Source organism: Hypanus sabinus, chromosome 20 (assembly GCF_030144855.1).
Source record: "Hypanus sabinus isolate sHypSab1 chromosome 20, sHypSab1.hap1, whole genome shotgun sequence".
In the NCBI taxonomy this organism is placed as follows: domain Eukaryota; kingdom Metazoa; phylum Chordata; class Chondrichthyes; order Myliobatiformes; family Dasyatidae; genus Hypanus; species Hypanus sabinus.
The window spans coordinates 20,900,897-20,926,206 of NC_082725.1; the positions used below are offsets into that span (position 1 = coordinate 20,900,897).

At 35.8% G+C, this 25,310-nt stretch overlaps 1 protein-coding gene across 3 annotated transcripts in view; it reads right to left on the reverse strand.

Annotated features, from left to right (window-relative positions):
- atp2c1 (ATPase secretory pathway Ca2+ transporting 1) overlaps positions 1-25,310 on the reverse strand; it is a 93,998-nt gene that overhangs the window by 31,711 nt on the left and 36,977 nt on the right. For 2 of the 3 annotated variants that reach the window (XM_059945203.1, XM_059945202.1), the window contains exons 5-9: positions 25,253-25,288; positions 15,629-15,690; positions 14,429-14,537; positions 1,261-1,416; positions 418-486 (exon numbers count right to left, since the gene is read on the reverse strand). In XM_059945203.1, coding sequence (XP_059801186.1) covers positions 418-486; positions 1,261-1,416; positions 14,429-14,537; positions 15,629-15,690; positions 25,253-25,288 — 432 coding nt within the window. Of the gene's footprint in view, positions 1-417; positions 487-1,260; positions 1,417-14,428; positions 14,538-15,628; positions 15,691-19,155; positions 19,219-25,252; positions 25,289-25,310 lie in introns of those variants that run through there. The other variant, XM_059945204.1, reaches the window with a different exon arrangement.

Sequence of the window (25,310 nt, forward strand, 5' to 3'; positions counted from 1 at the left end):
GATGTTCACCTTGAGCTTTTTTTAAGACAGCTTGAAGTTCTAAAGTACCTTGAAATGGCAACTTTAAGAATAAAAGCAATATAATCTAACCAGTTAAAGCTTCAAAACACAGTACTTCTAATGCAATGAATTATGAACAAGGTTTAAGAATTATAACCTCAAGAGTCTCATATGAATGCCTTGATCTTCAATATTGAAATGCAATGTTCTCAATAAATAATCTGGTATGAAAATGTGGAGGTTACACTACAACCTCTGCCCCTCTGGTGGCAAAATAATAATAAATAAAAACAAAATTAAAATAAATAAAATAAAAATTTAAATAATTTTTTAAATTTTAAGAATTTTAAATAAAATTTTAAAAATTAAATAAAAACATATATGAACAATACCAAAATGATTGCTGCAAAAACTTACTTCTTCAGCCTGCATCATTTTAAAAACCTCTCCAAATTCAGAGTTCTCTCCAGTTCCTATAACAATGCCCTGTAAAAACAAGTATTAGAATGTTACCATTATTATAATGGAACATACTACTAGATGGTTCAGATATAATTAAGCTGAAGAGCCCACATTTCGTGCTATTACACAAAATAAATGTTCTCAGAAAAGACTGGAGCCTGCAGAGTAATATTCTAAATAAAGCAACAATAAGTTATCATTGAGGGAACTCAGCATGTCAGACAGAGGGAAAATGACAGTCAATGTTTTGGATCAAGAACTTTCATCTGGACTAGGAGGAACCAAATGAGAAGTTGTTGAAGTTCTTGAAGGTCCAGTTGAAGACAACTCAAAACATCAACTGTCCATTTCCATCTGTAGATGCTTCATGACTTATTGAATTCGTCCAGTGATTTGCATGTTGTACCATGTTCCAACATCTATTGTCCTGTTTATTATTTATTGTAATGCCTGCACTGTTTTTTACACTTTATGCAGTCCTGGGTAGGTCTGTAGTCTAGTGTAGTTGTGTGTTTATTTTTGCTCTCTGTGTTGTTTTTTTTAAACTAAGTTCAGCCTCGTTTTTGTAATGTGTCATGTAACACCAAGGTCCTGAAAAAGTTGTCTCATTTTTACTATGTACTGTACCAGCAGTTATGGTCGAAATGACAATAAAAGTGACTTGACTTGATCTGCATCTCTTTTGTCTCTAATGTTCTAAATTATTCTCAAACATTTAATATTTTCATACTGCAGACTTAACTAAACCATTTCCATTTGCCTTTAACATGTTTAACTTAATTCAGCAGTCAAAATTACCTTTGCCCTACCACATCTAACCAATGTGCCCATGAAAGCAATATTATTTCTGGATGTCAGATCTCCATTAGTTGCTGATGGCTGTGGAGAAGTTGACTTTGAACACGGGGAGGTCTCTCCTGTAAGACTTGACTCATCAATGGATATATCCACAACCTTAATAAAAACATCAAAATAAAACTTAAATATTCCAAGACAATTTTTTCATACCTTTCACATACAACCCACACATTCCTAGCAATTTATTTGAATGGAAATCAGATCACAAATGAGACTGGTTATGCCTTCATTCAAAGTCTTCAAATACATGCTCCCAGACATGATTATACAAACAAATATTTAATGTTCCTTTGTCACTGGGGCCCAAATAGCCAGGTGTTGTATGGCTTGAGTAAAGTGGACATATGTTTAAGAGGACTAATAGAGAAGTGATAAGGGAAAAAATGTTTTGAAGTCAGCTTTGTTGTTGCTAATACATAGAAAGAGAAACTACTTGTGCAGGATTTTATCACAAGGTTTACAAAAAAATCCTCATTAAACTGCTGAAATGGTTTTTTATAAATCCCAGAATAAACAGACTTAATTTCAACTAGCTAATATTATCCCAGTTCCTAATATTCCTTTAAGCAACTGATGTTTTAGTATCGGTTTTAAACATCCTCTTAAGTTTCTATTTGCATGACCACGAAGTACAGATCCAGAAAAATGGGCAGCTACCTGCTGACATAGTTCCATGTATACATAATGAAGGGTAAAACATAAGGCAATAAACAAAAATAATTATCAAACCTGGTGACACGCAAAGGGTTGCTACAGAGCAGCACATTGGAGGGTATCCATACTCTGAACAGTAAATATGTTTAACAGAAGGCAAGTCTGGGTTCTCCAAGCATTACAAAACACTGCTGAATATCAAAATTTCCCCTCAAAACAACAGGAAATCATTAATTGGCCTTTTTTAAAAATTCAGCATTTTTTAGCCAAGACCCATGGAATCTGTCTTTCTACATCTCCATGGCAGAGACTGCAGATTTGGGCAGTGCAGATAAAATCTAATGCTATTAAGACTGAAAGTGGCTTTTACAGCACCATGACAGCTTTCTCATTGGAACTGAAATTTTAATTTGATTTTATCTGTGAAGATCCAAAGCAAAACTAAGTTATTGACCCATTTATCATGAATGTATAAAATAGAAATGTATAGATTCAGAATAATTAAATAGAACCATTGTTTAAAAAACATTTAGTCATGTATGCTTGTAAGGACACCCAAAATACTGGACAACCTACTACTCAATTTTTACTAAATTTAAAATATCATGCATGCTTTGTGCTAAAATCTTGTTTAATTAACATGGAATAAATAGATTAATGGATCCTCAGACTGAAAAAGTGATTACTACAGATACTTGGATGACTCAGGGGCAGGAATTGTTACTTAGTGTGCCAGGCTTTAGATGTTTCAGAAAGGACAGAGGGAGGCAAAAGAGGTGCAAGCGTGGCAGTTGATCAGAGATAGTGTCACAGCTACAGAAAAGGAGGAAGACATGGAGGGATTGTCTATGGAGTCTCTGTGGGTGGAAGTTAGGAAAAGGAAGGGAGACAGATTCTGGAAAGGTGTAATAATAACAGGGTTGTCGTGGTGGGAGATTTTAAATTCCCAAATATCAATTCGCATCTCCCTAGAGCAAGGGGTTTAGACGGGGTGGAGTTTACTCAGTGTGTTCAGGAAGGTTTCTTACACAGTATGTAGATAAGCCTACAAGAGGAGAGGCTGTACTTCATGTGGTATTGGGGAATGAAACTGGTCAGGTGTCAAATCTCTCAGTGGGAGAGCTTTTTGGAGATAATGATCACAATTCCATCTCCTTTACCATAGCATTGGAGAGGGATAAGAACAGACAAGTTAGAAAAACGTTTAATTGGAGTAAGGGAAATTATGAGGCTATCAGGCAGGAACTTGTAAGCATAAATTGGGAACAAATGTTCTCAGGGAAATGTACAGAAGAAATGTGGCAAACGTTCAGGGGATATTTGCATGGAGTTTTGCATAGGCACGCTCCAATGAGACAGGTAAAGGATGGTAGGGTACAGGAACCGTGGTGTAAAAAGGCTGTTGTAAATCTAGTCAAGAAAAAAAGAGCTTACAAAAGGTTCAAAAACTAGGTAGTGATAGAGGTCAAGAAGATTATAAGGCTAGCAGGAAAGAGTTTAAGAAAGAAATTAGGAGATCCAGAAGGAGCCATGAGAACACCTTGGCAAATAGGATTAAGGAAAACCCCAAGACATTCTACATGTATGTAAAGAGCAAAAGTGAGATGTGAGAGAATACGACCAATCAAGTGTGACAGTGGAAAAACGTGTATGGAACCGAAGGAGATAGCAGAGCAACTTAATCAGTACATGTACATGGAGCTTTGAGAAATAGAGGGCTATGGGTAACCCTAGGTAATTTCTAAGATAAGGCCATGTTTGGCACAGCTTTGTGGGCCAAAGGGCCTGTATTGTGCAGTAGGTTTTCTATGTTTCTACATTAAAGGGGTCAGTTATTAGAAACATTAACTAGATTATGCAAATCCCTCAAATAGCATCCACTTTCTTTCCAAGTAGTTGACAAATAACAATTGTTAACCAGGAAATTTACAACCATTTAACACCTCCTTCACCGACATGGCAAGTTTTTGATCATGTACTGGAGTTGGCTATCACTGACAGGGCAGTATTTATTGTTCATTAGGAGGTAAACAACGAGTTGCCTTCTTGCATCTTTGCAGTTCAAATGGTGACAGTACTCCAAAGATTTTGTAGTGCTGTAGATCCAGGATTTAAACCCAGTGGCAAATGCACTTCCAAGTCAGGAATGCTGTGTGACATGGAGGGATACATTCAGGCCTTGGTACTCCTATGTCCCTTCTTTCCTTATCCTTGGTGTGAGAGATCACCAAGCTTGGAGGTCATCTGAGTGGCCTTGTCAACACATTTACAACTTGTATTTACAACACATTTCAAAGATGGTAAAAACTGGAGCCACTGTGACTGATGATGATGGAAGTAAGTGCTCAAAATATGGTGGATTTTGCTTTGTGTAACAGACAGTTGAATCTGGATAGTTGCTCTTGGGATTTTCTGCAGAAATTTCCTGGACGGTGGGCTGATGAAGCTCAAACAACCATAATCATCTTCCTTTGTGCAAGATAGGAATCCAACAATTTACATTACAGCTTCTTGAACACTGCTTAATGAGCCCTAAAGTAAAACAGCAGTCTCTTTATCCGACATGTGAAGTTCAATAATAAGTGGCGCAATGTGGTCCTGGTAAATCCTAATAAAACTGGATAAAAGAAAGAGGCTCAAAAGAGATTCACTAACAAGAGAACTTGGGAGATTCCTCATGCTCTTAAGTGTTATAAGTGTGCACAGGGATACGTAATGGGTTAGTGGTCATTTCACACATTGATTTAAATTCAGTACCTTAACTCAGAATGAATAAAAAGGAGAGAAACAGAGAAACCAACAGTTTAAGCAATGAACCAATATTTTTCAAAAGGACTATTAGATATAGAACAAGTACAACTGGATAAAAGAAAGAGGCTCAAGAGATTCAATAACAAGAGAACTTGGGAGATCCCTCATGCTTATTGTTTCCTCTCTTTACATATATCCAATTTCCTGCATGTTTTTTCCCTGGAAGCATGGGGAAGAAATGGGGTTTGAATCATTGGGCAATCTCACACATACTGGCTTCACTTGAATCAGGCTGCATCTAGTGTTTCAATGAAGCAAAGAACAAGGGCTGTTGATAAGGTTTTTAAGTAAATACTTATGGAAGCAAATGCTGGTAAGGGGGATAAAGAACAAAAAAAATGTTGACACAGAATAACAAATTGTGAAATACTATCATGTCAACAAGACCATACAAACAAAATGTATACGCCCAGTTTGATTCAGGGCAGGAAAAAAATGGTAAATGGACAAAATTAAAGGTTTCTGAATTCATCTATCTTGCTGTGAATGCTGTATGTAATAAGGTTTCTAAAAAAAAAATAATTGAATTTTCAAATAGGTTACAGAAAGAGAAAGAATTATCAACCCTTCCCCCCTCCCCCCTAACATAACCCTATAGAAAAAAAGAAGAAAAAAGAAAGAAAGAAAGAATGCCTGGATATTGGAAGATCCCCACATGCTCCATGGAGTTCATAATAGCTTTAATATGTATATTTATTTCTTTCCCCAGATAACCAATAATTTTATCTTCTGAGCACCTATATACTTAATCCAATTTTTCGCAAATAAGGGCGCCAAATTTTCAGAAATATTTCATATTTATCTCTTAAATTATGTCATTTTTTTCAAGTGGCATGCAGCTAAAAATTTCATTCTTCCAACGATCTATACTTAAGTATGAATCCAATTTCCAAGTAACTGCAATAGCCTTTTTGGCTACTCCCAATGCAAACTTTATGAATTCTTTCTGATATTTATTCAATTTGGATTTTGATTTTATTCCTTCAATATCGCCTAGTAAAAAAATATTGGATTACGTGGAAGTTGTATTCCAATAATTTGTTCCAGTAAAACTCTTAAATTTGTCCAAAAAGGTTGAATTTTAAAACAAGACCAAGTAAACTGTAAAAAAAGTACCAATTTCTTGATTACATCGAAAACATTGATCAGATAAATTTGAGTTTAATCTATTTATTTTTTGTGGTGTAATATATATTTGATGTAAAAAGTTATATTGTACTAATCTTAGTCGAACATTTATTGTATTTGTCATACTGTCAAGACATAATCTTGAGCAACTTGTTTCATCAATTTTAATATTCAAATCAGTTTCCCATTTTTGTCTTGACTTATGAATTCCTTGTTTAATTGCCTGTTTCTGAATCAAATTATACATACCAGAAATTAATTTTTTAATTTTTCCTTTATGAATTAAAGTTTCTATTTCATTAGGTTTCTGCAATAACATTGTTTGACCCAGTTTATCTCTTAAATAAGCCCTTAATTGGAAATAACAAAAAACAGTGTTATTTGATATTTTATATTTATTTAATTGGTCAAATGACGTTAATATACCTCCTTCAAAACAGTCTCCTATATATCTAATCCCTTTGTGAAACCAGTTACATAAAAGTTGATTATCCATTGTAAAAGGGATAAGTTTATTTTGAATTAAAGGTCTCTTTGCTAATAAAGATTTCTTTATCTCAACATCAACATTTATCTTATTCCATAAATCAATCAAATGTTTTAGTATAGGAGATTCTTTCTTTTCCCGTATCTATTTAGATTTCCATTTATATATAAAATCTTCTGGTATATTTTCTCCTATTTTGTCTAATTCTATTCTAATCCATGCCCGTTTATCTTCATCAAAAAAAAGATGCAATAAATCCAAGTTGATTTGCTTTGTAATCATTCTTAAAATTTGGTAATTGTAACCCGCCTAGGTCAAATTTCCATGTCAATTTTTCGAACGATATTCTTGACATCTTACCTTTCCAAAAGAATTACCTCACACATTTATTTAACTCTTGAAAAAATTTCTGCGGTAATTGTATTGGTAATGTTTGGAATAAATATTGTAATCTAGGAAATGTGTTCATTTTTTTACAGCATTGACTCTACCTATTAATGTTATTGGTAACATCATCCATTTATCAAGATCCTCTTGAATTTTTTTCAATAATGGCAAATAATTTAATTTATATAAATTATTTATATCATTATCAACTCTTATACCTAAATACTTTATACCATTTATCGGCCATCTAAATTGAGTTATTAATTAACATTGACTATAATCTCCTTTAGTAAGGGGTAGAATTTCACTTTTATCCCAATTTATTTTGTACCCTGATACTTTCCCATATTCTTCCAATCTAGAAGATAATTAACGCAACAAATGTAATGGGTTAGTTAGATAAATCAGAACATCATCAGCAAATAAGTTAATCTTATATTCCTCCTGATTAACTCTGAAACCCATAATATTTGAGTCAGTTCTAATTGATTCAGCTAATGGTTCTATCGCCAACACAACTAAAGCAGGTGATAATGGAACACCTTGTCTAGTTGACCTTAACTGAAATGATGTTGAAATTTGGCCATTTGTCACCACTTTAGCATTGGGGTTAGAAGGTTTTAATCCATTTTATAAAAGATACTCCTAATCCATATTTTTCCAATACCTTAAATAAAAAATCCCACTCCAATCTATCAAATGCTTTTTCTGCATTAAAAGCAACTGCCACACTCATCCCTTCCCTCTTTTGTGCCAAATGAATTATACTAAGTAACCGAGTTACATTATCTGCCAATTGTCTATTTTTAATAAATCCTGTTTGGTCCATGTGTATTAATTTTGGTAAGTATTTAGATAACCTATTAGATAAAATCTTTGCTATTATTTTATAGTCTGTGTTCAACCAAGAAATAGGTCTATATGATGTTGGCATTAAAAGATTTCTGTCTTTTTTTGGCAATACTATTAAAATAGCTGTCGAAAAAGATTCTGGAAGTTTATATGTTCTTTCCACTTGGTGTATTAGCTCCATAAAAGGAGGAATTAATAAATCTTTAAACTTCTTGTAAAATTCAGGCGGAAAACCATCTTCTCCTGGAGATTTATTACTCTGAAGTGATCCTAGAGCTTCTTCGACCTCTTTTAATGTAAAAGGCACATCTAATCCCTTCTGTTCTTCCAAATTGAATTTTGGGAGAGTTATTTGTGATAAAAACCTTTCTATCTCAACAATATCATTTTGTGATTCTGATTGATACAATTCAGAATAAAATTTTTTTTAAAGTTTCATCGATTTCTAAAGGTTTATAAGTAATTTTATTTACACTTGTTCTAATTGCATTTATCGTTTTGGAAGCCTGGTCTGTTTTTAACTGCCAAGCAAGAATCTTGTGTGATCTTTCACCTAGTTCATAATATCTGTTTAGTTCTCATAATTGTTTTTACTGTTCAGTATGTCTGAACTGTATTATATTGTAGCCTCTTATTAACAAGTTGTCTTTGTTTTTCTTCTGGCATATATCTTTGAGATTCTTTTTCTAATTTTGTAATCTCTTTTTCCAATTGATCTATTTCTACCATATATTCCTTCTTAATTTTAGAAGTATAACTTATTATCTGGCCTCTCAAATATGCTTTCATCGCTTCCCATAATATAAATTTATCATCAATTGAATGTGAATTTGTCTCTAAAAAAAAAACTGAATCTGTTTTTTTTCCATAAAATCACAAAAATCTTGACCTTTTAATAATACTGAATATTAAATCTCCATCTGTAAATCGATTCCTCCTTATCCATCATTATCATTGTCATTATCAAGGGGGAATGATCTGACAATATTCTTGCTTTATATTCCATATTTTTCACTCTGTCTTGAATATTCGCTGATAGCAAGAAAAAATCTATCCTTGAATAAGTTTTATGTCTATTTGAATAAAATGAATAATCTCTTTCTCTTGGGTTAATTCTTCTCCATATATCAATCAAATTTAAATCTTTCATCAATGATAAAGTTAATTTTGCTACTTTTGGTTTTGTAACAATCTTTGTTGACCTATCTAAAACTGCATCGAGGATACTAATTTTACAAGTCTTCAATTTGGGTGCTTTCTCAATTATCTTTTTGGTATTATAGTATTATTATGTTTATTTTTGCACTGTATTAATTTTCATTTTGATTTGGGGTTTTTTTTCCTGTCTGTAGTGATGTAGAAAATGCATTTAAAAACTAATTAAAAAAACTGCGTCTAGACAAAAGTTAAAGTCTCCACCTATTAATATTTTATCGTGTGCGTCAGCCAAATTCAAAAAAGCCTCTTGTATAAATTTTACATCGTTTTCATTTGGTGCATAAATATTCGTAACAGTCCATAGCTCTGAAAAGATTTGACAATGTATAATTACATATCTTCCCACAGAATCAATTAGTACATTTTGTATTTTAATTGGTAAAGTTTTGTTGACCAAAATTGCAACTCCCCTCGCTTTTGAATTAAATGAAGCTGCTATAACATTTCCAATCCAACTCTCTTTAATTTCTGATGTTCTATCTCTGTTAAATGTGTTTCTTGTATAAAAGCTATATCTATTTTCATTTTCTTAATGTATGTTAAAATTCTTTTTCTTTTCACTGGTCCATTAAGCTCATTAACATTAAAACTTTAAAAATTCAGTAAATTAGTCATTATTTTTAACGGGGTTACTCCAGTCTATAATAATACATAATATTTCAACTCTCGTAGTACCTTGGGAAATTATTTTAAAATTCTCCATGTTGTTATGTGTCTCCCCTCCGATCATCCAGGCAAAGAAAGAAAGGAAAAAGAAAAATAGATTATAAAGAAAAAAAAACCCCTGCTAATGTTATGAATGAAAAAAAAACACAATATTAACCCCCTCCGTTGTGCGGGTCATAACAAACGCCATGATTACACACGTGAATCCCGTAGCAATCGATCCGAAGTTCCCCCAGCTCCCCCATAACATGAAAAAAGTATATAAGAAAAGAAAAAATACTATCACTACTCTTGATTAATATTTCTCAAATTTTTACCTTTCTCCCCCTGTATCATATAATTAAAAGTATACTTAAATATTCTTCTGACCTTAATGTCCATCAACTCACTTCAGTGTTCCCGTCTTCATCTTTAATCTGTTTCACTTTTAAATCTTTACTGTGTCTAGCGAATATTTGGGAGTTCTTGTGCAAACTCCTCTGCATCACGATGATCAGTAAAAAACCTTCTTTTTCCGCCATCCAAAAAAATTATCAGTGTTGCTGGGTGGCGCAATATAAATTTATAACCCTTTTCCCATAAAACTTTTCTCGCTGGGTTAAATTCCTTCTTTCTCTTCAAAAGGTCATAACTTATATCAGGATAGAAAAGAACTGCTTTCCCTTCTATCATCAATGGCTCATTTCTCTTTCTGGCACATTGGGCAGCCGCCTTCAGGATCTTTTCTTTATCTTGATATCTTAAGCATTTTATCAAGATTGGTCGTGGGTTTTGATCAGGTTGCGGTTTTGGTCTTAAGGCTCTGTGGACCCTTTCAATTTCAATCAACTGGGTTCCCTCTTCCAATTCCAAATTTTCCGGGATCCATTTTTGAAAAAAATTTATTGGTTCCTCTCCCCCTATCCCTTCTTGAAGACCAGCAATTTTAATATTATTTCATCTACTAAAATTTACAAGCACGTCTATTTTTTCCCAACAGTCATTTTCTTTCTGCAGTCCAGGCAAGAATATTATCTTCCATTTTATTCACTTTCTCAATAGTGTCTTCCGTTATTTCTTCCAGCTTTTTAACTTTCTTGTCCATTTTCTCCTATTTTTTCACTATTTTATCAAACATAGTCTTCATATTTTTAATATCTTCTTTTATTATTTTTAATGTTTTTAATTCTTTTAATTCATGCATTATTTGCGCCAAAGCTTCTCTTACGTCTCCAAAATATCTTCCACCTCCAACCTCTACATGTTGTTCTTCTTTTACCTCCTCATCTTCATCTGTATGTTCCAGAGAATCCAAATCGACCTCAGGTTCATTTTCACTTCCATTTCCAATCGTAGCTGGGATTTGTAGTTCAAATTGCTCATGTTTGCGCATGCCCTTTCCTGCATGCACGCGCAGTTCCTGTTGTTCCTTCTTGGAGACTGTTGATGTTGCCGCCGGTTTCTGTTCTGTATCGCCAGAGGTGAGATGCACTTGAGTCCGAGGCTTCTTCATGGTGGCCGGCTCAGCTTGTACTACCTTCAAAGTAGAAGTTTTCTTCTTTGTCTGTTTAGGAAGCATATCTAAGGAAAATCCTGAGTAGTTTAGACGTAGTTTTTAAAAAATAATTACTAACTTTTCTTCACTTAAACATTAATTTATTAGTGTTTTTTTTTTACGGGAGAGCTGGATTTCCACGTCTCGATCCTACATCATCACGTGATGTCCCCCTGTAATAAGGTATTGATGGAAATAGAAATAAAGGATACAAACTAATGGCCATTGCCAAGATGTGATTGCAAAGAGATCAATGTTGGAAATTAAATACAAACACAAGTAAGAGTAGGAAAAGGCTAATTAACCTCTTATGCTTGCTTCATCATGGCTCCTGCTCCAACCCTATTTTCCTAGATTCCCTTATGAGACAAAAATTGGCCAAATTCTGTTCGAGAAAACTCTATAACCCTCTAGAGCCCTCCAGTTTAGAGAATACCAAACGCTTACCACCCTCCACATGATGAAATATTTCCTCACTTCAGTCTCAAAAAATCATCATCTTATTCTGAAACTCGAATTCCTGGTTCCAGGCCCCTAAACCAACAGAAATATCACTACCCTGCATCTAGTCAATCAAACTATGTAAGAATTTTAGTAGTTTCTGTTGAGCCTACTATTCCAGCTGGGGAATGGTAGAACAGAGATATCCCCAGACGTAGCCTACATGCATCTCTTGGTCAACACTGAGAAATTCTGACACACACAGAAAGTGAGATATCTGAAGGTACGGAATTCCATATGGCGTTTGCAAGATTCCACGTGCCCTGAGGGAAGAAGACAAGATGCCATTCCTCAAGCTTGAATTGGACCTCACTGTGCATAGACAGATAGGTCAGGGCAGGGCAAGAAATGATAGATGAAGTGTTGAGATAGCAGACTCAAGGCCATACCTGCACACCAAGGACAGCAAAAGCTACCATCACCTTATGCACAATGCAGTTATAAGAAATACAATTGGCTTCTCCAAATTCTAGGTTTCATTGATTGCAGGATTCATAGGCTACTTCATTTGCTTATGATTTGCAAGTGAAATTGAACATTAGCAATCAATGAACATTTCCATTTTTGATCTAGTGCTAGAAGAAAGGCTATTGATGAAGATGGTTGAAACTAAGGCACAACCTAAGGAACTCCTTCAGTGATGTCTTGAGGTTGGGGTGACCTACTTTCTACCACAACTCTAGGATGTTTTCCCCTTGATATCTACTATTCTCAGTGTTCCTCCATTTTAGGTTGAGGATTCAAAGTTACTGGGGATACTACAATTTGTCTAAGGAGACTTTCAGAACATTTTGCACAGTTTCTTGTTCTTCTGGTAATAACTTGCCATGACAGAACTTGATGTCTAGTGTCAGACATTAATAATTCAATGAGGTGAATGGCCTCTTTCTGTGTTATAATAAATATAATCTTGACCTTCAAATACCATTCCTCAGATGTCAAAAGGCTGTATCGGTGCTGCAAAGGTGAGGGCCAATTTCTCCTTCATGTCTGTCTTCACTGAGGCCTGAGAAATTACTCTTCAGCAACTGAAGAGGCAATGGTCCAAGAAGACCCAGCAATAACGTTCACTCTGACAGACCCGTCATTTTTCTACTTGTGGTGAAATCATCTCTGCAGTTAACACAACCAGATCGATCTACTTTTCAAATAGTTGCAATTATAGTATGAGGTCCTTGGTAAATATTATTGCTAAATGTGGAAGATGTGGCTGTGAATTTGCAACTGAATTGAAATTTATTCTCAAAACTTCAGAACTTCAGCAGTATTACCTCCAGCTTGTCTCCTTCCTGCAGAATACAGCAATGTGATTTGATTTACTTGGCTACTATCAAAACTGTGTTTGATCAGCTGCCTTAAAAGCATTTGTGTCACATTGCAAAGCCTTAACAACTGACCACTGCTTGCTCCTTCAAGATACCGATAACTCCATTTGATATGAATTTTTCCCAAGACTTTAACTGAAAAGTGGGCGGAAATAATCTATCACAGAGATTAAAAGAACACTGACATTATCAAGGGAAGAGTGGATAACAAAAGTAATTGCAGGCAAGCTAGTTTAACTTCAGTAATAGGAAAATTCCTGAAATAATTTCTGAGACAGTGTTCACCTGAATTGAGAAATCCAAAGCTAGACAGCAACGATTGTTTAAGGGAAAGCCCAAGGATCATGTTGCCTACCATTTTAAACTGCACTTTGACCTCTCCATCTGTGGTTCCCATGCACTGTTAATAACAAAGACCAGTGTAAAACCTGAGACACAGCAACTCATTTTCTGTCTCAAAAACAGGCAGATCATTCATCTGGGATATTAGCTCAGTTTGTCCACAGCTTTGCATTGCACAGCCACTACATTCCTTTGTGTTCACTAACTTACTTCATTAACCTATCAGGTGAATAACCTCATCAACAGTACATTTCCAAGCCAAACTTGCTGCTCATCATATCAGAGAGAACCCCTTTGTCCAGTCCTCTCTGCCTCCCTCGTTGTAGTTTAAACTAGATTTCTTTCTTTTCCTAATTTTGGCAAAGGATCTTCAACCAAAACATTTACTCTTTTTCCACAGAGGAAGCCTGACCTGATGAATGTTTAAAGCAATTCTGTTTTTATTTATGGCTACTGTGATGTTAAGAATCTCAGGAACAAGTGATGATTAATCATTCATTCAGTACTTCTGGCATGATGATTGCAAATTCATATGCTGGACCTCACCACTGTTACAATCAGGGATATTCTTGGAGTCTTCTCAGAGGATTGTCACATTGTTATGGTGAAGACTATTCTTGGAGCCTCTTTCTCCAGTTAACTGGTTGATTATCAGCCACCATTCTAGATGTCACAGAACTGTGAAGCCTTTTTAGCAGGGTAGTAGGGTAGTTTAGTTCTCTACTGAATTCTCTTTTGCAGGTTTATAATCCTGTGTTATGGGCATCTCATTTCTAATTGGTGCCCTTCTGCATTAGTCACTATCAGCACTACAAATACCAACTCCAAGAATCCAAAAGCCTCTAAATTTATTTATTCAAATATTAACCTCAAAAGCACCCATCCTTCAAATCAAGCATGATCTTTCCTTTGTAAAAAAAAATCAATCTACCCCTGCTTGATAAAGTTAGAACACCACAAGTCCACAGCTTCCTTAGCAGACAAGAAAGAAATAGACTAGCATGGTTAACACTTGAGATTCCTAACAGCAAGAGCTGTGGTTACAAAATTGATAGATCAATGTTCTGATACAATGTGGTATTTTAACAGACAAGTTGAAACAACTTTGCATGTCAACTTTTTCATAGCTTCAAAGAAATTAATGTACACAGTAGAAATTGAACATTAAAACAAAAACACGACTTTGGTAGGCCCATTCATTACCTCAAACAAACGCAGGTCAGCAGGGACTTTATCACCAACAGTCAAGCACACAGTGTCGCCTGGAACCAGCTCTCGGGCAAGCAAGTGTTCCATTTTCCCTTCCCTTATACTAGGGTAAATAAAGAAAAATTCAAGCTAGAACAGTGAACAAAAAAGAAGCCCAATTCATTACATTACATTATTACTGCTTATATGGAAATCTTATTCTTATGAAGCAGAGGAAGGGAGCATTATATTTTTGTTAGTCCAACTTTATGTGTACCAAGATTTAGTTTTAGAGCAACACCTGACCCTTGAATTGCTAAATCTCAAGAGCACTTCCTGCTGTACTTATAGGAATTTGATTTCCCAAACTATGGAAATGCTTTTGAGGAAATGTATTGAGAGAAACAATAGCTAAATCAAAGGAAACCAGCGTACACTATATACACATGGAAGCCTCTACCACTGCTCAGAACATCCCCATTAATGAGGATGATGGCTTTCTTTGTAAAAGGGAGAAAAGGGTGAGGAAGTCAAAGATCCATGGACGATAAATGAAAGATGAAAAGGAAAAAGGAGGTTGCCAAACTTACAAATCGCCTTTCAACTAAATAACCTTTTTTTAAACAAAGTTAGTTTTTTTTAAAAAAGGATGCAAAACATACCAAGACAGATCCCAAACATTGATAAAATCCTATAAGAATGTCATGGAATCAAGAGTCTCTGGTAGAATCGATAAGATATTCACATAAAGCCAGAATACAAAAAGAGCAGTGGTAATAGACAAGTGAATATTTTTCCATAATTGAGAATGATTAACAGTACTCATCCCCAGGAATCAATATGGCATCAATACTTTTGATTTCCACAGAACATGAATCTGTAGAATATAATTTCCAAATCTGCTGTGCAACAAAGCTTGTTAATGTGGTTACCAGTGAGAAGGATAGTAATAGACTGAAAGACAAAGACAAGCTGAAAGGGAAGATGTGATAGAATAAATGTAAATCAGAAGAAAATTACTCTTTTTGCTGAACACATGAAACAATAGATACATTCTTAAAGCATAAATGATGCATAAAAAAGCTGGATTCAATAGGTTTTAGACAACCTCATCTGCTCTTTGATAATAATAATGAACAGTTTACTTTTGGTACTATCATACTTATTAACCATGAAAGCATACACCAGAAAAACTCAGGATAATAGAGATCATACCAGTGACATTCTGGAGGCACCAGTTTGCTTAGCTCTTCAAGGGATTTTTCTGACCGATATTCCTGTGGGGTATCAGCAAAATTAGTAATATCTTTGCATATGAAGCATTTGCAACATTTTAAATTCGTCACATAGATGTACATGGTAATTAATCATAGCATTATAATCTTAATACTACACAGTAGTTCCAGTTTCACATTCATGGATCTTGAACTACCTCACACTGTAGTCCATTTCTGAAGTCTCACCTAGCTTCTGAATTATTTGTGTATTACATGTTGTAAAAGATCTCTCTTCTGCCAATCAACTTCCTATTACATAACCTACCTTTTACCAGTACTTAAGAGCAGATTCTTCTTTAAAGCAGGGATTCTGAAAAGTGTCCTTTTTGATTACAAGTCGGAAGGATGCAGATTTAAGACCCGATTTATTGACAATACAAAGACCAAAATTACTACACAAATTGAATTCCATTGCAATACTTTTTACGGCTCCTGGTAATGGAATAGAGGAGAGAATTCATGGCAGGTCTTGAGCAAAGTTGAAAAGGTTTTGAGTCACCATCTGAAGCTTCAATGTAATTCCTTAAGAGTATATGGTGGTGCTAGGAAGTTTGGGAACCCTGCAGAATTTTCTTTACTTCTGCATAAATATAACATAAAGCATGATCAGATCTTCATGCAAGTCCTAAAACTAGATAAGGAGAACCCATTTAAATAAATAACACAAAAAAACATTATACTTGTTCATTTGTTTGAGAAAAATGATTAAATATTAAATGCATTTGTTGGAAAAATATGTCAGCCTCTAGGGTAATGCCTTCTACAAAAGCTATTTGGAATCAGGTGTTCCAATCAATGAGAGGAGATTGAAGGTATGGGTTGTAGGAGTGCCCTGCCCTATAAAAAAGACACAAAGCCAGGTTACTGACGGAGCCTGTGCTTCTCAAGAAAGATGTGCACCATACCTTGATCAAAATAACTTTCAGAGGATCTTAGAAGAATTGTAGAGATGCATGAAGCTGGAAAAGGCTACAAAAGCATTTCAAAATAACTGAGTGTTCTTCAGTCCACAGCAAGAAAAACTGTCTACAATGTAAGAAATTCAGTACTGTTGCTACTCTCCCTAGGAGTGGGCTTCCTGCAAAGATCACACCAAGAGCAGGATGTGCAATGCTGAGGAAGGTGAAAAAGAACCCAAGGATAACAGTAAAAGACCTGCAGAAATCTCCAGAACTTGCTGAAGTCTCTGTGGATGTATCCATCATAAGAAAAACACTTAACAAGAATGGTGTTCATGGAGGGACACCATGAAGGAAACCAAAGCTCTCCAAAAAACATTGCTGCACATCTTAAGTTTGCAAAGGACCACCTGGATGTTCTACAATGCATCTGAGACAATGTCCTGTGGACAGGGGAGACAAAAGTTGAACTTCTTGGCAGAAATGCACATTGCTATTTTTGGAGGAAAAAAGGCCACTGCACACCAACACCAAAACCTCTTCCCAACTGTGAAGCATGGTGGAAGGAGCATCATAATTTAGGATTGCTTTGTTGCCTCAGGACCTGGACAGCTTGCAATCATTGAGGGAACAATGAATTCAACATTATATCAAGACATTTTACAGGAGAATGTCAAGGTAGCAGTCTGTTACTTGAAGCTTAATACAAGTTAGATCATGCAACAACACAATGATCCAAAAGACAAGAGTAAAGACACAACAGTTGGTTTAAAAAAGAAGAAAATTTGTTTTTTGGAATGGCCGAGTTACAAGTCCTGACCTTAATCCTATAGGAATGTTGTGGAAGGACCTGAAGCAAGAAGTTCATGCAAAGAAGCCCACCAGCATCCCAGAATTGAAGTAGTTTTGTAAGGAGAAATGGCCTAAAATTCCTCCAAGCCGATGTGCAGGATTGATCAACAGTTACTGAAAGCAATGCTTTACATACTTTTTCCAACAAATACATTCAATATAGGATAATTTTTCTTAATAAATAAATGAACGAGTATAATGTTTTTGTGTTATTTATTTAATTGAGTTTTCTTTATCTAGTTTTAGGATTTATGTGAAGATCTGATCACGTAAATCATAAATTGAACGTAACTAAATGTAAAGCCTGATCGAATTTTTTGAGGATGTGACTAAAACATATTGATGAAGGAAGAGCAGTAGATGTAGTGTATATGGATTTCAGCAAGGCATTTGATAAGGTACCCCATACAAGGTTTACTGAGAAAGTAAGGAGGCATGGGATCCAAGGGGACATTGCTTTGTGGATCGAGAACAAGCTTGCCTACAGAAGGCAAAGAGTGGGTGTAGATGGGTCATATTCTGCATGGACGTCGGTCACCAGTGGAGTGCCTCAGGGGTCTGTTCTGGGACCCTTACTCTTCGTGAGTTTTATAAATGACCTGGATGAGAAAGTGGAGGGATGGGCTAGCAAGTTTGCTGATGATACAAAGGTTGGGAGCGCTGTGGATAGTGTGGAGGGCTGTCAGAGGTTAGAGTGGGATATGGATAGGATGCAAAGCTGGGGTGAGAAGCGGCAGATAGGAGTTCAACCCAGATAAGTGTGACGTGGTTCATTTTGGTAGGTCAAATATGATGGCAGAATATAGTATTAATGGTAAAACTCTTGGCAGTGTGGAGGATCAGAGGGATCTTGGGGTCCGAGTCCCTAGGATGCTCAAAAAGCAGCTGTGCAGGTTGGCTCAGTGGTTAAGAAGGGGTATGGTGTATTGGCCTTCATCAATTATGGGAGTGAGTTCAGGAGCCGAGAGGTAATGCTGCAGTTATATAGAACCCTGGTCAGACCCCACATGGAGTACTGTGCTCAGTTGTTTTTTTAAATCCTTAAAATATTATTTATTTATTAAATTTTAGAAATTACAAAGAATAAATGCGATAATAAAAAGAAAAGAAAAATAATATTAACCCTCCCCCCCCTTAACCCTTATCGAAAGAAAAAAAAAGAAAAGAAGAGAAAAATTGCCTGGATATCGGAGGATCCCCACATGCTCCGTGGAGTTCAAAATAATTTTGATATTTATTTTTACTTTCCCCAATTACTATAATTTTATCTTCAAGGACCTATGTATTTAATCCTATTTTTTGTATGGAAACCAAATTTTCAAAAATATATCATATTCATTTCTTAGATTGTACATAATTTTTTCAAGTGGAATAAAACTATGTATTTCATTATTCCAACGATCCATAGTTAAATATAAGTCCCTTCAATATCTCCTAATAAAAATAATAGTGGACTATGTGGAAGTTGTACTCCAGTAATTTGTTCCAATAACAGTCTTAAATTTATCCAAAATGGTTGAATTTTAAAACAAGACCAAGTAGAATGTAAAAAAGTACCAATTTCTTGCTTACTTCGAAAACATTGGTCATATTTGAATTTAATCTATCCTTTCATTTTCTTAATATATGTTAAAACTCTTTTTCTTTTCACAGGTCCATTAATTCCATTAACATTAAAACTTAATAAATTAAGTAAATTAATCATTCATAGTACCTTAGGAACTCTTTAAAATTCTCCATGTTGCTATGAGTCTCTCCCCAACCATCCAGTCAAAAAAGAAGAAAAATAGAAGATAACTAATATATAAGAAAAAAAAACAAAATATCCCCCCACTAATGTTGTGAATAAAAAGAACACAACATTACCCCCCCCCCCCATTTTACGGGTCATGGCAATCGCCATGATTGTACACGTGAAACTCGCAGCCATCGATCAGGAGCTCCTCCAGCTCCCCCGCAAAAAAAAAGAAAGTATATTAGTGAAGAAAAAAAAGACAAATAATTAATGTCTCTACTCCCAATTAATACTCCTCGACTATTTTTTCCCTTATAAATGTCCATCAAGTCCAATCTTGTTTCAGTCTTCATCATTAGTCCATTTCATTTCTATAATTCTTTACTCCTCTTCATGGACATCAGGTAATTCTTGTACAAATTTCTCCGCTTTCCGGTAGTCAACGAAAAAACTTCTTTCTCCATTATCCAGGAAAATTATCAATTTTGCTGGGTAGCTCAATAAAAATTTATAGCCCTTTTCCCATAAAGATTTTTTTACTGGATTAAATTCTTTCCGCCTCTTCAGAAGATCGTAACTTATGTCTGGATAACAAAAAACTCTTTTTCCTTCTATTATCAATGGCCCATTTATCTTTTTAGCACCTTGAGTAGCTGCCTTCAAGATCATTTCTTTATCTTGGTACCTTAAGCATTTTATCAAAATTGATCTTGGATTTTGATCTTGTTGAGATCTTGGTCTTAAAGCTCTGTGTGCTCTTTCAATTTCAATTACTTGACTTCCTCCTTTCATTTCCAAAATCTTCGGAATCCATTCTTGAAAGAATTTTATTGGATTTTCTCCCTCTGTACCTTCCATAAGACCAACAATTTTAATATTATTTCGTCTACTAGAATTCTCAAGTGCATCTATTTTTTCCAACATATGTTTTCTTTCTGTTGTCCAGGCAAGATTATTCACTTCTATCTTGTCTTTCAGTGTTTTCATCCACTTTTACTTCCATCTCTTTAACTTTATTATCCATCTTCTTTTGTTTTTCCACCATATTATCAAGTGTATTCTGTATCCTTCGTATATCTGTTCTTACAACTTTTAATTCATTCATCATATCTGTTCTTATAGCTTTTAATTCATTCATCATATATATCAGGATATCTTTTATGTCTCCTTTAATCTCTTCCTTCTTTTCCTCTTCTTCTTCCTCTGAATCTCCCGAAGAGCCTATTTCTACTTCCGATCCACTTCCAATTTCACTTCCAGCCGTAGTTGGGATTTGTAGTTTTGTTAATATCTGTTCATGCATACTTCCGCGCATGCGTTGTTCTTGCCGTTTCTTCTTAGAGACCACCGACATTGCTGCAACTTCCGGTCCCGCATCATCAGAAGTGCCATGCACTTTGCCGGGAGGAGATCCAACTTGAGTCCGAGGCTTCGCCGAGACAGTTAGGCCTTTTTCCCAGCCGATTTGCGCAGTCTTCGAAGTAGTAGCTTTCTTCTGTTTCAGTTTAGGAGCCATATCAAAAGATAATCCTGAGTTGCTTATAAATAGTTTCTAGTAGATATTTGTTAACTCTTCTTCATTTAAACCCTATTTCATTACTTTTTACGAGGGAGCTGGGTTCCCAACGTCTCGACCCTACGTCATCACGTGACGTCCCCACTGTGCTCAGTTTTGACCACCTCACTACAGGAAGGATGTGGATGCCATAGAAAGGGTGCAGAGGAGATTTACAAGGATTCCTGATGAAGGGTCTCGGCCCGAAACGTTGGCTACTCTCTTCTCACGGATGCTGCTTGACCTGCTGAGTTCTTCCAGCGTTGTGTACGTATTCTTACAAGGATGTTGCCTGGATTGGGGAACATGCCTTATGAGAATAGGTTGAGTGAACTTGACCCTTTCTCTTTGGAGCGACGGAGGATGAGAGGTGACCTGACAGAGGTGTATAAGATGTTGAGAGGTGTTTATAGTGTGGATAGACAGAGGCTTCCCCCACCCCACCCCCCCAGGGCTGAAATGGTTGCCACAAGAGGCCACAGGTTTAACGTGCTGGGGAGTAGGTACAGAGGAGATGCCAGGGGTACTTTTTTTACTCAGAGAGTGGTGAATGGAATGAGCTGCCAGCAAAGGTGGTGGAGGTGGATATGATAGGGTCTTTTAAGAGACTTTTGGATAGGTACACGGAGCTTAGAAAAATAGAGGACTATAAGTAAGCCTAGCAATTTCTAGATTAGGGAAATGTTTGGCACAACCTTGTGGGCTGAAGGACCTGTATTGTGCTGTAGGTTTTCTATGTTTCTATGTCAGTCATATGGTCATATTTATGCAGAAATCGAGAAGATTTTACAGAGTTCACAAACTCTCAAGCATCTCTGTATATTTATTCTGCAAGATCCCCATTATTATTCTTTTGTATTCATACCGAAGGAAACTATCAGCATGGGTACTTGAAAAACACTCATTGTTGAAAATCCAAGTAAAAATTGCAAATTTGAAATAAAACATAATACTGAAACAATATAGACTAGACATTGTTTGCAAAAGGAGCAGTTCTGAAGTGAATAGATCTGAAGTGTTAATATTCTTTCCATAGACCTTTTGACCTATAAGAAAGTTTCAACACTCATTGTTTTATTTTAGTGAGCAATGTTTTCACATCAATGGTTTTTCTTTATTGTACTGTCAGCAATAGAAATGTATGAAAACAAGAACACAAGCATTACTGAAAAATTATAAACCAAACAAAGCCATATCCTTAAAGGATCTGTTGGTGCAGCCTGATCACTGATAGGCAGAAAAAAATGAAATCACATTTTTATAATAAAAATAAAAATGGTATAAAGATAGTCTCCCAGGAGACTGAGTTAATTTTGTGTTGAAGTGCCGTTAGGTAAAAAATAAAGTGAATGGCATACATAGTAATATTTTTAAGCTTGAAAATGCAAAGTAATTTTAATCAAATTTACTTACTATTTTTCATCATCAGTCCTTCTAGGGAAAAGATTGGAATGCACACCCTTAATGATAAATTGCTTTCAGGACTGACAGATATCTATATAATTAGGTCCATGCTAGGTCTTAAAATACTATAAAGAAAAAATATTACCAATACAACTTCATTGCTTTAAAATGGATCATACTAAAATCCTTGAAAGGTACATAGTGAAATTTAACTTGTTATCAGAGAAATTTATGAGGTGAATTTGAGAGGAAACCTGCTCAGCATGGATTCAAGAAAAGATAGATATCTTGATTAGACCAAGTTTTTAAGTTGGCATAACTGAGATTTTAAATAAAAGGAAATAAAAGAAAGCAAATGGGGGGGGGGGAAATGTCCTGATAAAGGGTCTCAGCCGTAAACGGTACTCTTTTCCATAGATGCTGCCTGGCATGCTGAGTTCCTTCAGCATTTTGTGTGTGTTGCATGTATTTCCAGCATCTGCAGATTTTCTCTTGTTTTGGAAATGAAAAAAAGCAAGTTTTCACAATGGCGAAGGAGAAGGGAAGCATAAGGCCATGAAACAAAGCAGCAGAATCAGAGCATTTGACCCATTGAAGCTATTCTGCTATTTGATCCTGGCCGAATTATTTTCCTTCTCAATCCCATTCACCTGCCTTGCCCCTACAACCTTTGATGCCCTTAGTAATCAAGAACCTATCAAACTCTGTTTTAAATATACTCAATGACTTGGATTCCACAGTATTCTGTGGCAATGATTCATGACCCTATGGCTAAAGAAGTTCCTCTTCATCTGTTCTAAAGGTAAACCCTTCTGTTCTGGCTGGGCCCTCTGGTCCTAGACACTCCCACTACTGAAGACATGCTCTCCACTCTGTCTCAGCCTTTCAATATTTCAAAGGTTAATTAGAACCCACCCCACACATTCTTCTGAACTACAGTAGGTACAGGCACTGAGCCATTAAACACTCCTCATATGTTAACCCTTTCATCCCTAGGATTATTGTTGTAAATATCTTTTGGACCCTTTCCAATGCCAGTGAATCCTTTTCTACATATGGGGTCCCAAAACTGCTCGCAATATTCCAAATGCAGTCTGATCAATGTCTCATAATGCCTCAGTACAGCATCCTTGCTTTTATATTCTAATCCTCTTAAAATGAAGGCTAACTTTATATTTTCCTTCCTTACTACTGATTCAACATGCAAATTAACCTTTACAGAATCCTGCACTAGGACTCCCAAGTCCCTTTGCACCTCTAATTTCTGAATTTTCTCTCCATTTAGAAACTAGTCTATGCCTTTACTTCTTTTTACAAAAGTGCAATACCATACACTTCCTGATACTGTATTCCACCTGCCACTTTGCCCATTCTCCTAATCTGCAGTCTCCCTCCTTCCTCAACACTGCCTGCCCTCCTCATCTATCTTTGTATCATTCACAAACTTGGCCACAAAGCCAGTAATTCCATCATCCTGATCATTAACATACAACCGGAAAAGAAGCAGTCCCACCATGAATCCCTGTGGAACTTTCAAACAATCAGAAAAGTCCTACTTTAGTCCCACTCTTTGCCTCCTGCCAATCTGCTGTCCATCCTTCATGTAATAGGTGCAGCCTCATGTGCAGCAGCTTGTCAAAGGCCTTCTGAAAATGCAAGTAAACAATATCCACTGACTCTTTTGTCTATCCTGCCTGTTATTTCCTCAAAGAATTCCAACAACTTTGTTAAACAAGATTCTCCCTCAAGGAAGCCATGCTGACTTTGGCCTAATTTATCACGTGTCCCCAAGTAACCCAAAACGTCATTCTTACAAATGGGCTCTAACATCTTGCTAACATTGCTACCAGGCTAACTGGCCTATAAGTTCATGCCTTCTGCCTTCCTCCCTTCTTGAAAGTGGAGTGACATTTGCCATTTTCCAGTCCTCTAGAACCATTCCAGAATCTAGTAGTTTTTGGAACATGACTATAAAGGCCTCTACAATCTCTTTGACTACCTCTTTCAGAACCATCTGGTCCAGGTGACCCACCTACTTTGACCTGTCTATCTTCAGACCTTTCAGCTTTCCAAGCACCTTCTCGTTCATAATAACAACTACACTCACTTCTGCCCACTGACAGGTTTAGGTGTTCAAATTTCTGCCACGTTGCTAGTATCTTCTACAGTGAAGACTGATACAAAATCTGTATTCATTTCATCCGCCATTTCTTTGTACCCAATTATTATTGCTCCATTGTCATTTTCCAATGGTTCAATGTCCACTCCTGCTTCTCTTTTACTCTTTATCCAGAAAATCTTTATAGTATTGGATAGCTCACTTTCCTATTTCATCTCTTCCCTCCTTACAGCATTTTTAGTTGCCTTCTGTTGGTTTTTAAAAGCTTCCCACTAATTTTTGCTCCATTAAATGCCATCTCATAGCATTAGGCATGCTGTAACATTTCCATTTACATTGGTGAGCTGGATGGATTGAAATTAACATGGATTCATAAACTGATTTCTTGGATTTTAGGTGTGTATAAATTAGAAGGCATTTTCTTCTCTCAGATGAATTCATACACACCTGAAAATCACATCTGTTCACAGTTAGTCATATACCACTATACACATCAGAAATTGCACCAGTACATGAACATAAAGGGTGAGGAAACAATTTTCTTCAGGTTTAACAACACTTAGGGGAAATCTGTCAGAACCTTTTCCTTGGAATGGCTAATATCACAGATTCCATTGGGAGAAGAAATTATTGTGGCCTTAGCAAAACAGACAGAAGCTGCAATAATACTCATGCTTGATGGAGTTGACAGGCACGTGACAGAGTACAAGTTACATGGAGTATAGTTTAAAGGAAAATAAGTGAGGGAATAGAACGGATGAACACTCGAAGAACCTATGAAGACACCATTGAGATCAGGTATCCTTCCTCCTACATCTTAAGGAAATGAAAATTCAAGTTATCTTCCTACTACTGATAAAAGCAATATTACAGAAAAATTAGTATTTGACAGTATGCAAGCTTAAAATTATTAACAACAGTGATAGCTCAGAAACACCTGGAAGATCTTAAATTTATATTTCCACGTTTGAATGAATTTTAAAATCAGAAATACAAACCTGAACAAATGCCACTGTAACCACAATCAGAATAGCCTAACAGAGAGAGAGAGAGAGA